A 12,222-nucleotide genomic window follows, 5' to 3' on the forward strand; every position below is an offset into this window, starting at 1 on the left:
GCTTATTTCACTTAGAAAGGGCAAGTAAAGGAAGACATGACAGAGGTGTTCAAAATCATGCATGGTGTGAAGAAAGTGGAGAAGGAGACATTTTTCTTCTTCTCCCATAATACTAGAACTTCATCCCATGAACTTGGGCATTGCATCAGTGGGCAATTCAGAACAAATAAATACTTCTTCATACCGTGCATACTTGAACTAAAGAATTCACTGCTGCAGGAAGTAGCAATGACCACCAATTTGTTATGGCTTCAAAGGGGAATTGAACAAATTCATGGAGGAGAAGGCTATCAGTGCCTACTAGTCTTGATGGCTATGCACTACCTTCAGTACCAGAGGCAGTGTGTTTGTGTACACACTGGGAGTCCTATGGGTAGCCACATGATGTTCCCTTGGTCTTACCTTCTTTCCCCAACAACTTGTAATTTGCTGTTTTCCTAGCTCTTGTGCACTTTTTTGCTCAATCCAATTGGTTGCACCCTCAATAAGCATAAGCCTCCAAACGTGGAAGCTTACCAGCATCCAATATAGAGCAGTACAAGTGACAAAACTCCTCTTACTCTCTAAGTCAGCTGGACTTCCAGTTTTGCAAGCAGAGAGAGAGGAGGCTGGAGCACCACCAGGATGGCTGGCCTTTTTCTTTGTCTATACCAGCCTTCCCCAACCTGGTGGCTCTCAGAGGCATTCTGCAGTTCTCAGAATTCCCATCCAGCAGGGCCATTGACTGGGAATTTTGGGTGTTGCAGTCCAAACATGTCTGGAAGGCACAAAGTTGGGGAAGGCTGGTACCCCAGAACAGTACCCCTTTACTGTTTCTCCAAGGTCCTTACAACCTCAGGGAAGCAGCTAGCCCAATTCTTTTCATGTCAGATAGAAGGGGAGATCTCAATGTGGAACCCCAGGTCTGAGGTCCAAATTCTGTCTCCAGTCTCACATCTGGGAATCCAAAAAATCATATGGCCCATAGATACCATAGACTGCTCCCTCAGCTTATTTTTTCTAAACTGGAAACTGAATGACCTGCCTATCAATTTTTACAACAAGCTAAGAAATATCCAGGGTCTTCAGCTGAACACAGTTCTAAATTCAGGACTGCAACAATCTATTTCTGAAATACATTTTAATTTTTAGGGAATTCCTGGTATTCCAGGCAATCAAGGACATCAAGGGGAAGATGAAGAGCCAGTAAGTTATATAATTTTTGGAATTATTTCTCAGTTGTATGTAAGATTTGTATATTTCCATTTACTACTAGTATTTTTTAGGGTGAAAGGGGAATTATTGGACCAAAGGGAAAACAAGGTGTTACAGGATGCCAAGGCGAGCAAGGAATGAAGGTAAGACTATATCTCAACCATTGACTTTAGTCTCATCAAGATTCTGGACTCTTTTTTCTTTGCCTCATTAAATAAAACATATGCCATTTTAAACATTGCAGGGGCTACGAGGACTGACTGGAGAAAAGGTATAGTAATGAAAGTTTCATTTTCTACAAAATCTTAGTTATTGCTTTCATGTTATAATATTGATGAAATTATCCGTAGAATTAGAAAGAGAGGGAGGAGAAAAATATTGTCAGCGAATGACAAACTACAGGTTGCATGCAAATGAACAACAGAACTATTGTTAACAGAGTAGACTGTTGTTTCATGCTTAAGAGTAAAGGATGGAAGGGAGCTTTACTCTTTTAGACGCACTGTGTGAGGATGAGCTACCTGCTGATAGGACTTCACTAACAAACAAATGATTCAGCACCATGGCCCTATTTCTCCTCTACTCTGCTCAAAATTGTGGCCTCTGAGGTGGCTTTTACATTTTAAAAGGTTAGGATGTCATTACTGTTCACTAGGAATACCATTTTCTACATTAATAAAAATACTATTCACTTAATTTGAAGACTAACAAAACTGGCAATTTCTTACTTTTATAACTCTGAACAGAAATGGAAAGAAAAGCTAAAGGAAAGATTTTTTTTTCTATAATCTAGTCTAGGGATTCTAAAGTTTACACAGTGATAGAAATAGTGCAAACCTCTGCATTTCTACTTAGAAGTGAGTTCATGTGAGTTCAATGGGATTTTTTTTCCATGGAAACTGTATAGAACTGCAGCCTTAGATTATATCCATTGCACACTAGAGTTTATCAACTACAAGACTGGATTTGGGACCAAATCAGGGCTTTGGAAAACTGTTGAGTCAGCTCAGAATCTGTCTACTTCAACTCAGGCCATGAGTCCCAGTTGAGATTGCAAATTGCATCGCTTTTGGTCAAGTAACTAATACTTTGGCAGCCAAAATGGACAAGGAAATTGACTGGGCAGGACTACACAGGACTGATAGCATAAGAGCACATTTGTATCAAAAATGACAAAATTGTAAACATCATGGCACAATTTTCGTAGGCAAAAATGTTCTTTTTGAGGTTCCAAATTTAAAGGAAAAGAAAAGGGACAGAGAAACAAGACAGGTTCTTTTGAAAAGGACACTGGGATACATGCTGGAGCTACTTGGAGGAATGAGGGGAAAGAAGAGGGCTAACAATTCACAGTAAGTCCAGTCATCTGTTGGGCATATCATGAGTTGTCCCATGAACAATAAACCTTTCATCTCTTATTCACAGAGGTGGCTTAGTATGATGTATGAATCTGCTGAATGTAATTGAAAATCCTTGTCTTTGAGCAGTTGCTGGATTTGACACAGACTCTTTACTTTTATTGGATTGCTTTTGCACAATGACTCTACCGCCTAAGAATAGAACTCATATTTCTTGATTTTGTTATCTCAGGGAGAGGATGGGATCGATGGAATTAATGGAATTAATGGAGAAGAGGTGAGTCATGTTACACATTCTTGTGCCCCAGTACTACCTTTTTAAATAGATCAACTAATTCCTTTTCTTCTTCTTTTCCTTTTTGTGTTCTTCAAGGGATCCCAAGGATTACCAGGAGAAAAAGGAGAAAAGGGGGACTCAGGCCAGATGGTATTATTTTAAATGTCAACTTTCTTTCAAGTTTGAATGTGAGCAGAATTTAAGTTTTCACATATTTTTTTCCAGGGGACAGAAATGTGTTAGCAAGTGCTGGTTTTCAAAAGGTCTAGGACCGTAATAATTAAGATGATAACAATAGGGCTATATTTCTTGAAACCAGGGCCAGCCCAACTATTGGGCTGAGTAAGGCAATTGCCTTTGCTGATGGATGTGTGGGAATCAGTAGTGGCAGCCTCTCCCAGGCATCCCCATCCTCCTTAGCTGGTGTCTTAGCTGAGTCAGTGCTTACTTGTTGCTGACCTGGTCCATCTGCTACCTCACTTAGTCTCTGTCTCCCATGGATGGCATGTTTGGGAAAGACCTCTGATTGGGCAGAGGAATTGGTATTCCAGTCCATATAATTTAGTAGGTTCTGGCTGGAAGAACTGTGTGTGCCATGGAGCCTATCCCGTGGCCACTAAACTAGTGCACTGCCCTTGGGTACAAGGAAGCATGTTGTCCCATCACCACTGCTAAAAAAGCATTCAACAAGAAACTTAAATCTGGTTGCCCACACATGATGTTCAATGTGGTATTTCCCTATTACATGATGGGCTTCTCACTTTATGTCTATAGTTATGTGAGGAAATGTGCATCCCCTTTCCAGGGGCCAATTATTGAACCACTGGTTCCAAGTGGCAGCTCCCAACTGAGGTGATATGATATTGACAGTTGCTCCAGGTAATTTTAAAGGTAACTGAAAGTACACCTTTCTAATGGATGGAAAACAATCCTGTTTTTTTATTTAAAAAGATCTCAATCACACTTTGAAAAGCATCTTTACCATTTCATTAAATAAACACGTTTATTTTTATAATGTATTGGTCCATTCTCGTGTGCTCAGAGCAGCTTACTTAATTAAACATAACTAAAATATTACTAAGGAAACAATTAAAAGGCTATCATGGATGACACATGAAAATCAGACCAGCCAGTCTGATCTTCCTTTGTCATTTGAAATAAATGAACTATATAGTCCTTACAGAAGGCAAAAGAGAACAGAAATGCCTGATTCCCAGCAAGAAATCACTCCAGGACCATGGAGACCACTGCTTACCTTGTGTAACTAATGCTGGCTGAGGATGCTATGAGTAGTAATTCAACTTATCTGGAGGGCAGTTGTTCAGGGACAAATGGCATAAAGGCTCATGGAAGCCAAAGCCCATGATGTTTGTCAGTCCCAAACTTTCAAGAGCTCCAAAGATAAGCAACAGCATCTTGAATTGGGCCTCGGAGATGTAACATGTACCCATTGCTGTTGGAAGAAAGCTTTTCTGTCATATCACTCATTGCAAAGCAAGGAGGAATATGGTGCACTCACAGAAGTGAAATTATGGTACAGAACCAAGGTTACAAGTGCACAGAAAAACATTTCAAGTCACCCCCGCCTACTTTTTTAAAACTACAGTCCAGATTGCAAATAACCATAGATTTTGAGTACTTCAAGAACCAAGACTAGTCCATTTGTGGGATTTTAACAAATATTTTACATATTTCAGGGCAGCTCGGGACCAACGGGACCTCCTGGTGATATTGGTGCAAAAGGCATCCACGGAAATGCTGTAAGTGTTCTCCAACCCTCTTCCATGGTTCTTGGCACCCTCTGCCAACTGCCATCCCCTTTCCTTTCCCCAGGGTGGAGTAAGTTTTGTGCCTTTGGGGGAGAGGGGAAAAGAACAGCAGCCAGCAAGGGACTGGCATTAGTTCCTTTTGAGCATGAAATCAAATATGCTAATTTCCAAGATGCATGCAAACTTGCTGGAGTAAATTCAAGGTTCTTCACTCATCTCTAGGTTGCTGAAAGTGGTGGAGAGGCTCAGTGCTTAATTTCTAAGGAAAGGGGTGCTTAGATTTGAATAAGAATGGGAGATATGCTATCACTCTATAACTTCTGCTTCTTCATTGTTGGTATATGGGGAGAAGGGAGGCTGTAATTATGAAGTGCTGATGAAAAGTACTCCGCATATGCTCAAAGGCTTGATGGGTTGCATAAGAAAAATGAGTCATAGATTCATTGCCAGGTCAGGTTGGTCACTCGGTACTGTGCCTCAGTGTCCTTCATCTGACTGAGCAACATACTCTAATAGCATAATCTTATGTATCTTTAGCAGAAAAATGCCTTACGATTCCTAGAGTTTCCCACCCAGCTATGGAAAACATTTTTTTTCTTTCTCAGGATGCAAGGACTGAGCCCTTAGTGATCTAAATCAGTGCATATGTCACTGTGTATTATATGACTTGCTAAAGAGAGTATGGCTTGCCTTACTTTATCACTTGCAGACCCTTTGCCTTCCTGCTTTGCTCCATTGTTTCCCACTGTTGTCCACCCAGCCCAGATTCTGTCCACATCCCTGTTCTCTCATGTACAAGGGCAACCCTCTTCTTTCCCATGAATTGTTAGAGGGTATATGTAAGCAGGGTTCATAGTATTCTTGTGGGTAAAATGAGCAACATGTTCAAAAAAATAAAAATTGCAAGAGCAGAGTGACATTTGATTTTTGTTTTCATGAAAACACACCTCTAAAAATATTATTTAGGGTGAACCTGGAATGGATGGTACCATAAAAGGAACTCCTGGTCCCAAGGGCATGCCAGGGAAGAAGGTAATTGTTAAGATTTTCTTTGATTTTTTTTTTGTTTACAATAATTAAAAGGAAATCCTTATATAACAACACACTGCTTGTTTGTGAATAATACTGAAAGTATAATAGATGAGCAATTTATTTTATGAATACAAGACTTCAGATTTTAGGGCTATAGAGATCTCCTACAAAAAAATGTGACATTGATTCAAAAAGAAATCACTTCACTTTGCACTGAATCATTTCAATGTTCATCAAGATCTTTACTTAGGAATTGGTCCTGCTCAGAATTAGACATGCATAAAATTGTGCTGTTAATCTCCAACTCCTCTCTCTTGTGTTATTCAAATGATGGAATGCAATGCTTTTAAAACTTTGTGAATAAAGCAAAACAAAACAAAAACAGTTTTTGCAAGACATTCTTATTTTAAACAAGAGAAAAAGAAAATGTAAAAAGGTTTTTCCTACTACTTTAAACTTTTAAAAATGAGCTGCCTGATATAACAAATTGTGATTTTTTGGTTTTAAAAAGAACTACTTCAACCACTGCCTTTTTTCTGGATGAATAGTTAACTGTTCACTTCTCTGGTTAAATGAACTGCTGGAGGCATAATCTGCCTACTCTGTAAAAAGCACATATTCTTCGGTAGATCTTCAACTGTTGTCCACCATGAAAGATGATCACACTGGGTGGAAAACAAGGCAGGTATCTTTTTAGGCAGCAGCCTTTTAAATTTTCTCTCCCAAATAAAAATGTTCCTCAGAATGGAATTTTTTTTGGGCGGGACAGGCAGAAATGGTGGTTGTTACTATTCCCTTCCACCAAAGAACTGCACTGCCAACCACAATATAAACAAATCATAGCATCTAATTTTGAGGTGGGCAAAATGGCTGAGAGATTGTCCTCATCAACTTGATACAGCACTGATTTAAATGTGAATTTTCAAAAAGTTTAATTGGAAGTATACCTCATGAGACATTGTTACATGTCAGTTGCTGCCTTTAAGTTGATTAATGGCAATTCACCATAAAACACCTTACTTAGTGGTGTTGAGCAAGAAACCCAAGTAGAGGAGATGGAAAACCTGCAAGCAAATTAGGTGGTGGTGCACATTTATGGAGGTAGTTATTGGCTGACAAATGTCATCCCCTATGATGGGTTCTATTGGTCAGAACATTAATCAAATCCTAACATTAATCATTTCAAGTAAATCCTAATATGTGGCAGCTATTTCATATACTCTGCCGAGAGAGAGTTGTCTTATGGCAAACACAGTGATTACAATTTGATCCCAGTCTTCTCTGTTTCCATGTTTTATATGTACTCTTGACAGGAAGAAGAGGGCATATATCATATTCTCCCCCACCCCCCTGCATGCCATATATAAATCTGTCTGGATGGAACTCAGATATGTCAAAAATGAAAAGGTTAAGCAATTTAATCATTGTTGTTGACTCATAACATGAAATTAAATTCTCCATTCACAGGGAGAAAGAGGACCTTCAGGTATACCAGGATTTGAGGGATCAAAAGGAAACACGGTAAGAACTAATGTGAAAAACATTAACCTTGCTTCTCCCAGTAAAGGAAATAAGAGGAGAGTTCCAAGTTAGATGGGGGCTACAAAATCAACAACTTTGGTCTGAAGGCTTCTTTGCATGGGGTGATTAAACTGTTGTTTAAACTACTGCTGCTTCTTTTGTTTTTAGTGTGGGAGGATCAGTACATCCTTCATGCAGGCTTTTCTCCATTGATATGTATTTCTTTGACTTTCAATTTATTCTAATAACCAACCACAAGATGGTGCTGTGGTATAGCTGCAGTATAGTGCAATTGAAACTTTTAGGGAGGCTTTGTTCCAGTTTGTTCAGGTTTGCAATTTAATAAGGTGTTGCCATCTAGTTTGGACAACCTCAACTTTGAACGATCCAGATTTTGAATGTTAGAATCAAGATAATTGCTCTGCAGTTTGAATGATTCTACAACCAAACTACAAGTGAAAAAATGTGGTAGCACCAAAAGCAGGCAAAGTATTTTGGGGGCAGTTCTTTTTCTTCTGTTTTTCTGGTCCTTGTGGGAGAAATTGTAATGGTTACATATAGGATTGTGTGTGTGTGGTGGGGGCGTTTAGTTTGTTTTTTGATAGAGCAGTCAGTCTAGAAGATCCATGGAAAAGGATGGAATCTTTCCCAGGGCATTCAATTTTTAAAGCAGTGCTCCCAAAATAATTTTCAAACTAACATCTGTTGTACTACTGTAAATTGACAAGATTTTGTTTTCAATCTCATTTTGGAGCAGGCAGGTTGAGGGAAGGTCACAAAAATCATTTATATGTTTATTTTATGTTTACAATAGCAGTGAATATAAACTACTGCCTTTTCTATAAGCAACAACAGAAAAATAGAATGCAGTATAAAAAGAGATAAAGTAACAAAGTAACAAAGCATCACAACAGGGGGAAAAATTAACAGATTGGTTAACTTTTACTAACCATGTCAATTCATGACTCAACAAAAACAGCATGAGATTAAAATCAGTCTCTCCTGTATGATGCTTTTGACTACAACCATCATTACTGTCCTGACTATACTGATGGGAGTTGTAGTGCAAAACACCCAAAGGGCACTGCATTAGGGAATGTTGAGTTAAATAGCACCAAAGCATAAGTTCCTTACTTGAACTAACAGGATTTCCAAATAAATATGCTTAGGGTTTTGATGAGCATTGACTGTGCTATTGGGTAACTGAAGAGCTTTGTCCACACATTTGCTCATACATTAAGTTTCATATGGAAAAATACGCCTACTCAGAGGGAAAAACTGACATGCACTGATTGGTAAGATTCATATGGATGGCATAGTGAGGTTTTGCTTTTCAATAGACCTCTCATTGTCTGCCTCCTTTTGTGCAGCCAGAGATTGCTCAGATGCTGATATATCCACCAACAGTTCTATTTGCCCATCAGAACATCAGAAGCCTGTTGGATCAGGCCAAAGGCTGCCTAGTCTAATATTCTGTACTCACAGTTGCCTGCAGGATGCTTCAGCTGAAAGCTCACCAGCAGGACTTGAAAGCATAGCACCCCCCTGCTTGTGGTCCTTCAGCAACTGCTATTGAGGTGCATCCTGTCTCTGATATTAGAGATAAGATACAGGGGTCACTAGCTGCTGATAGCCATAGCAATAGGCATGAATCATGACATTGCCAAGAGGTTTCTGGGAATTAAAGCACAGCCAGCTTCAAAGGACCCATTTCCATTGCTCATAGATTGCGGTAGTTTGGAGCTGCAGGTTTGAAATATTTATAGCCTTGGCCTGAAGTGATTTCTGTTTAAGATAGTTCCATAAATATCCTTTGGAGCTTTGTATGACTCTTCATTAGTGCATTTTGTACTTGTACTTGTTGATCTCTATAGTCTCTTGTCATCTAGAGTAGGTCTTGAACCTGGTTCCAGATTAATGAGGTAGCTACAGACATGTAGACTAGAAGATCCCCATGAGATCAGGAAGAGATGATTGGCTAATTAAGGGTATATGGCAACTTGCAAACCACTTAGAAATGCCCCAGTTGCAAGCAGAGCACATATTCTTCACAAAAGTTTGCAAATCCCAGAGCTTGCATTTGCAAACTTCACACTTAAAAAGTATGCAGCTTCTAAGAAATGTGCTGTGTTTTCCATTTGAACAAACTGAGAAGCAGGTTGCAAACAAGAATGAAAGTCAGCTGAAGCAAACTTTGAAGCAAAGTTCTGAGAATGCTAGTAGCTCAAGCATCTCTGGTCTGCCCTCCCTCTAATTTTCATTGCCTTCATCTTTGGAGATAAGGGTTCCACAAAATGAACGTATGTCAATTAAATTACATCATATTCTATTAAAGTTTCTGCTGTTTTGTTTTTTAAATCTGTAGGTAGTGTTGGTTAAGGGGCTATTTAAGCCTTATTTGCTTCTCTACAATCACAAATATTTTTTGTCTTATAACACTGAAATGCATAGGGAAGAGAACGAAGTATCTGATCTCCCAGTTGACTGGGGGTGGGGCGAGGGGGAGGGAAAAAAATTTGCAGCAATTGTCTTCAGATATGAAAGAAAGCTATGACATGTAAATAATAAATGTTGTGTGTCACAGGGAGCCAGGGGACTAAGAGGACCTCCAGGCCTACAGGTATGTTTTTCTAATTTTTCAAATTTACAGTATGAAGTACGAAGTAATCCATACAAGAAAGCCTGCCTTTCTGGGCAGCCTAGTGGAAGACAGAAGAGCAGGTTACTGGGAAATGGCACTACTAGGCCTTCCCATACCACCACAGTTCTGGATGAAAACGTATTGATACTGTAGGCTGTGGCAACTTACCTTGTTGGAGAGAAATGGTTGCAGAATGCATGGTAATAAAAGGTGTTCTGTCTTTCCCCTGACAAAACACAGTGTTCTCCTTTAAAAACCTTTCCCTAACACCATAACGGTAAAGAAAAATGTGCAGCCTGTCATGACTACAAAGCAGATTATAATTTCATGGACGTTCTGTTCTAATTATTTCTCTAAAATTTGACTTAAGTATTGTTTAAGTTGAAATAACAAAGTGTATTCATTATGTGCAATCCAGTGTATGTAGGAGCTGAACACACCGTGCAGTCCTATGTCCATTGTCAGAAGGATTGTACCTGCTGTAATGTGATAGTAATGCATAGTTTTATGGAATCAAGAATCAAAAGTGATTAAAATCCCCCAGAAGTAATATACTCCAAAAGAGAAAGAAGAACATTATGAATAACAAGAATTATATCTTCATACAGGGGCTGAAAGGAACTCCTGGTCCAGTTGGTAGGAAAGGAGAAGAAGGATTTAGAGGTTTACAGGTGAATATTACACTATTCTCTTTCTCTCTCTCCCTGGGTGTGTGTGTGAAGATATAGATGTTGATGTGGAGGATGACGACGACGACGACAATGACTACTACTAATTTGTTTTCAATACCTCCCAATAACTGAAACTTGGGGTGGTGAACAGAAATTTATTAAAACACAAAAGAAACAGAAAAATACAAAAATCAAAACGGCTACAAACTCTGAGCAGCTAAAACAATTTCAGAACAACTAAACCATCATAAATGTCCCCAAATTCCATTAAATGTCTCAGACAAGCAGGCCATCTTAATCTGGGACCAAAAGGATAACAGAGGTGGTGTCAGGTGGGCTTCAGTGGGCCTTTCCATTATTGGTATCTTCTGAGGCACCCTCAGACGTGGTATTCAGAGGAAGGCCTTAAGACGTTGGTCATAGTGCTTGGATAGATTCAAGTAAAGAGAGATGCTTTTTCAGCTACAGGTGCTCACAAATACACTGGGTGCTTTGCTTGCAAGGTATACGTGAAATAGCTTTCAAAATATCCGACAGTTCCTATGCATGAGGCAGTAACTCACATATATAGGCTGTAGTGGTTTCCACTGTCTGCATTTCTTAGATACTTGATTTCAGAAGCTGTTCTAAAGATATATGAATTACTGGCTCAGATGTCAAAAGAATGACAGTGGTACATAGAGAATCATGTCTGCTATTGGTAAGGATTGTCCTCTATGTCAGAGAATCATTTAATAGTAGAATTGGAAAAGGCCAGTAAGGCCATCAGGTACAGTCCCCTGGTCCATGCAGGATTTCAAGTTAAAGTATCCCTAAAAAATGACTGTCCAGCTGCATCTTGAATGCCTCCAGTGTGGGAGAATGCACAACCCCCTTAGGTAATTGGTACCATTGCCATCCTGCTCTAACATCCTTCCTTATGTTTAGCCAGAACCTGGCTTCCTGTAACTTGAGCCCATTATTCCATGTTCTGCATTCTGGGATGACTGAGAAGAGATCCAAGCCCACTTCTGTGTGACAACCTTTCAAATACTTGAGGAGTGCTATCATGTCTCTTCTCGGACTTCTCAAGGCCAAGTATGCCCAGTTCTTCCAATCTCTTCTCACAGGGCTTTGTTTCCAGTACCCAGATCTTTGCTGCCATTCTCATCTTCATCTGTCTTAAATTGTGCTGCTCAGAACTGGACACCATGTGCAAGATGAGGCCTAACCAGTGCTGAGTAGGGAGGAACTAGTACTTCATGTAATTTAGAAGTGATACGTCTATTAATGCAGTCCAAAATAGCATAGCAACAGAGCAAAACAGGTTATGTTGTTGACTCGTTCTACTTATGATCTGCAAAAATCCCAAGATCTTTCTCACTTGTCATGTTATTGAGCCATGTATTCTTCATCTCATAACTATGCTTTTGGTTTCTTTTCCTGGGTTCAGAATTTGCTATTTGTCCCTATTTAATTTCATCCTGTTGTTTTCAGCTTGTCAAGATCATGCTGAATGTTGTTTGTCTTCCAGAGCTATCCCACCAAATTTAGTTTCATCTGCAAATATAATAAACATTCCCTACACCTCTTCATCCAAATCATTAATAAAAGTGTTGAAGAACCCTGGGTCCAGGACTGAACTCTATGGTAGCCCCACAGTTAGAAAAGATGGTATTGATAAGTATTCTTTGAATCTGATTCTGTAAATCAACTGTGAATCTGTCCGTTATTTGTTCAGCTGACCTCTCTTTTAGCTAGTTTGCTAATCAGGACATCA

The 12,222-nt window shown here is 39.3% G+C and overlaps 1 protein-coding gene across 1 annotated transcript in view; it reads left to right on the top strand.

Annotated features, from left to right (window-relative positions):
* LOC123036460 (collagen alpha-6(VI) chain-like) overlaps positions 1 to 12,222 on the top strand; it is a 62,195-nt gene that overhangs the window by 29,894 nt on the left and 20,079 nt on the right. The window contains exons 13-22 of the mRNA XM_044455737.1: positions 1,132 to 1,185; positions 1,266 to 1,337; positions 1,439 to 1,465; positions 2,785 to 2,829; positions 2,926 to 2,979; positions 4,527 to 4,589; positions 5,565 to 5,630; positions 7,098 to 7,151; positions 9,736 to 9,771; positions 10,401 to 10,463. Coding sequence (XP_044311672.1) covers positions 1,132 to 1,185; positions 1,266 to 1,337; positions 1,439 to 1,465; positions 2,785 to 2,829; positions 2,926 to 2,979; positions 4,527 to 4,589; positions 5,565 to 5,630; positions 7,098 to 7,151; positions 9,736 to 9,771; positions 10,401 to 10,463 — 534 coding nt within the window. The remainder of the gene's footprint in view (positions 1 to 1,131; positions 1,186 to 1,265; positions 1,338 to 1,438; positions 1,466 to 2,784; positions 2,830 to 2,925; positions 2,980 to 4,526; positions 4,590 to 5,564; positions 5,631 to 7,097; positions 7,152 to 9,735; positions 9,772 to 10,400; positions 10,464 to 12,222) is intronic.

The sequence above is a fragment of the Varanus komodoensis genome, unplaced genomic scaffold (assembly GCF_004798865.1).
Source record: "Varanus komodoensis strain SLA01 unplaced genomic scaffold, ASM479886v1 scaffold10, whole genome shotgun sequence".
Lineage (NCBI taxonomy): Eukaryota > Metazoa > Chordata > Lepidosauria > Squamata > Varanidae > Varanus > Varanus komodoensis.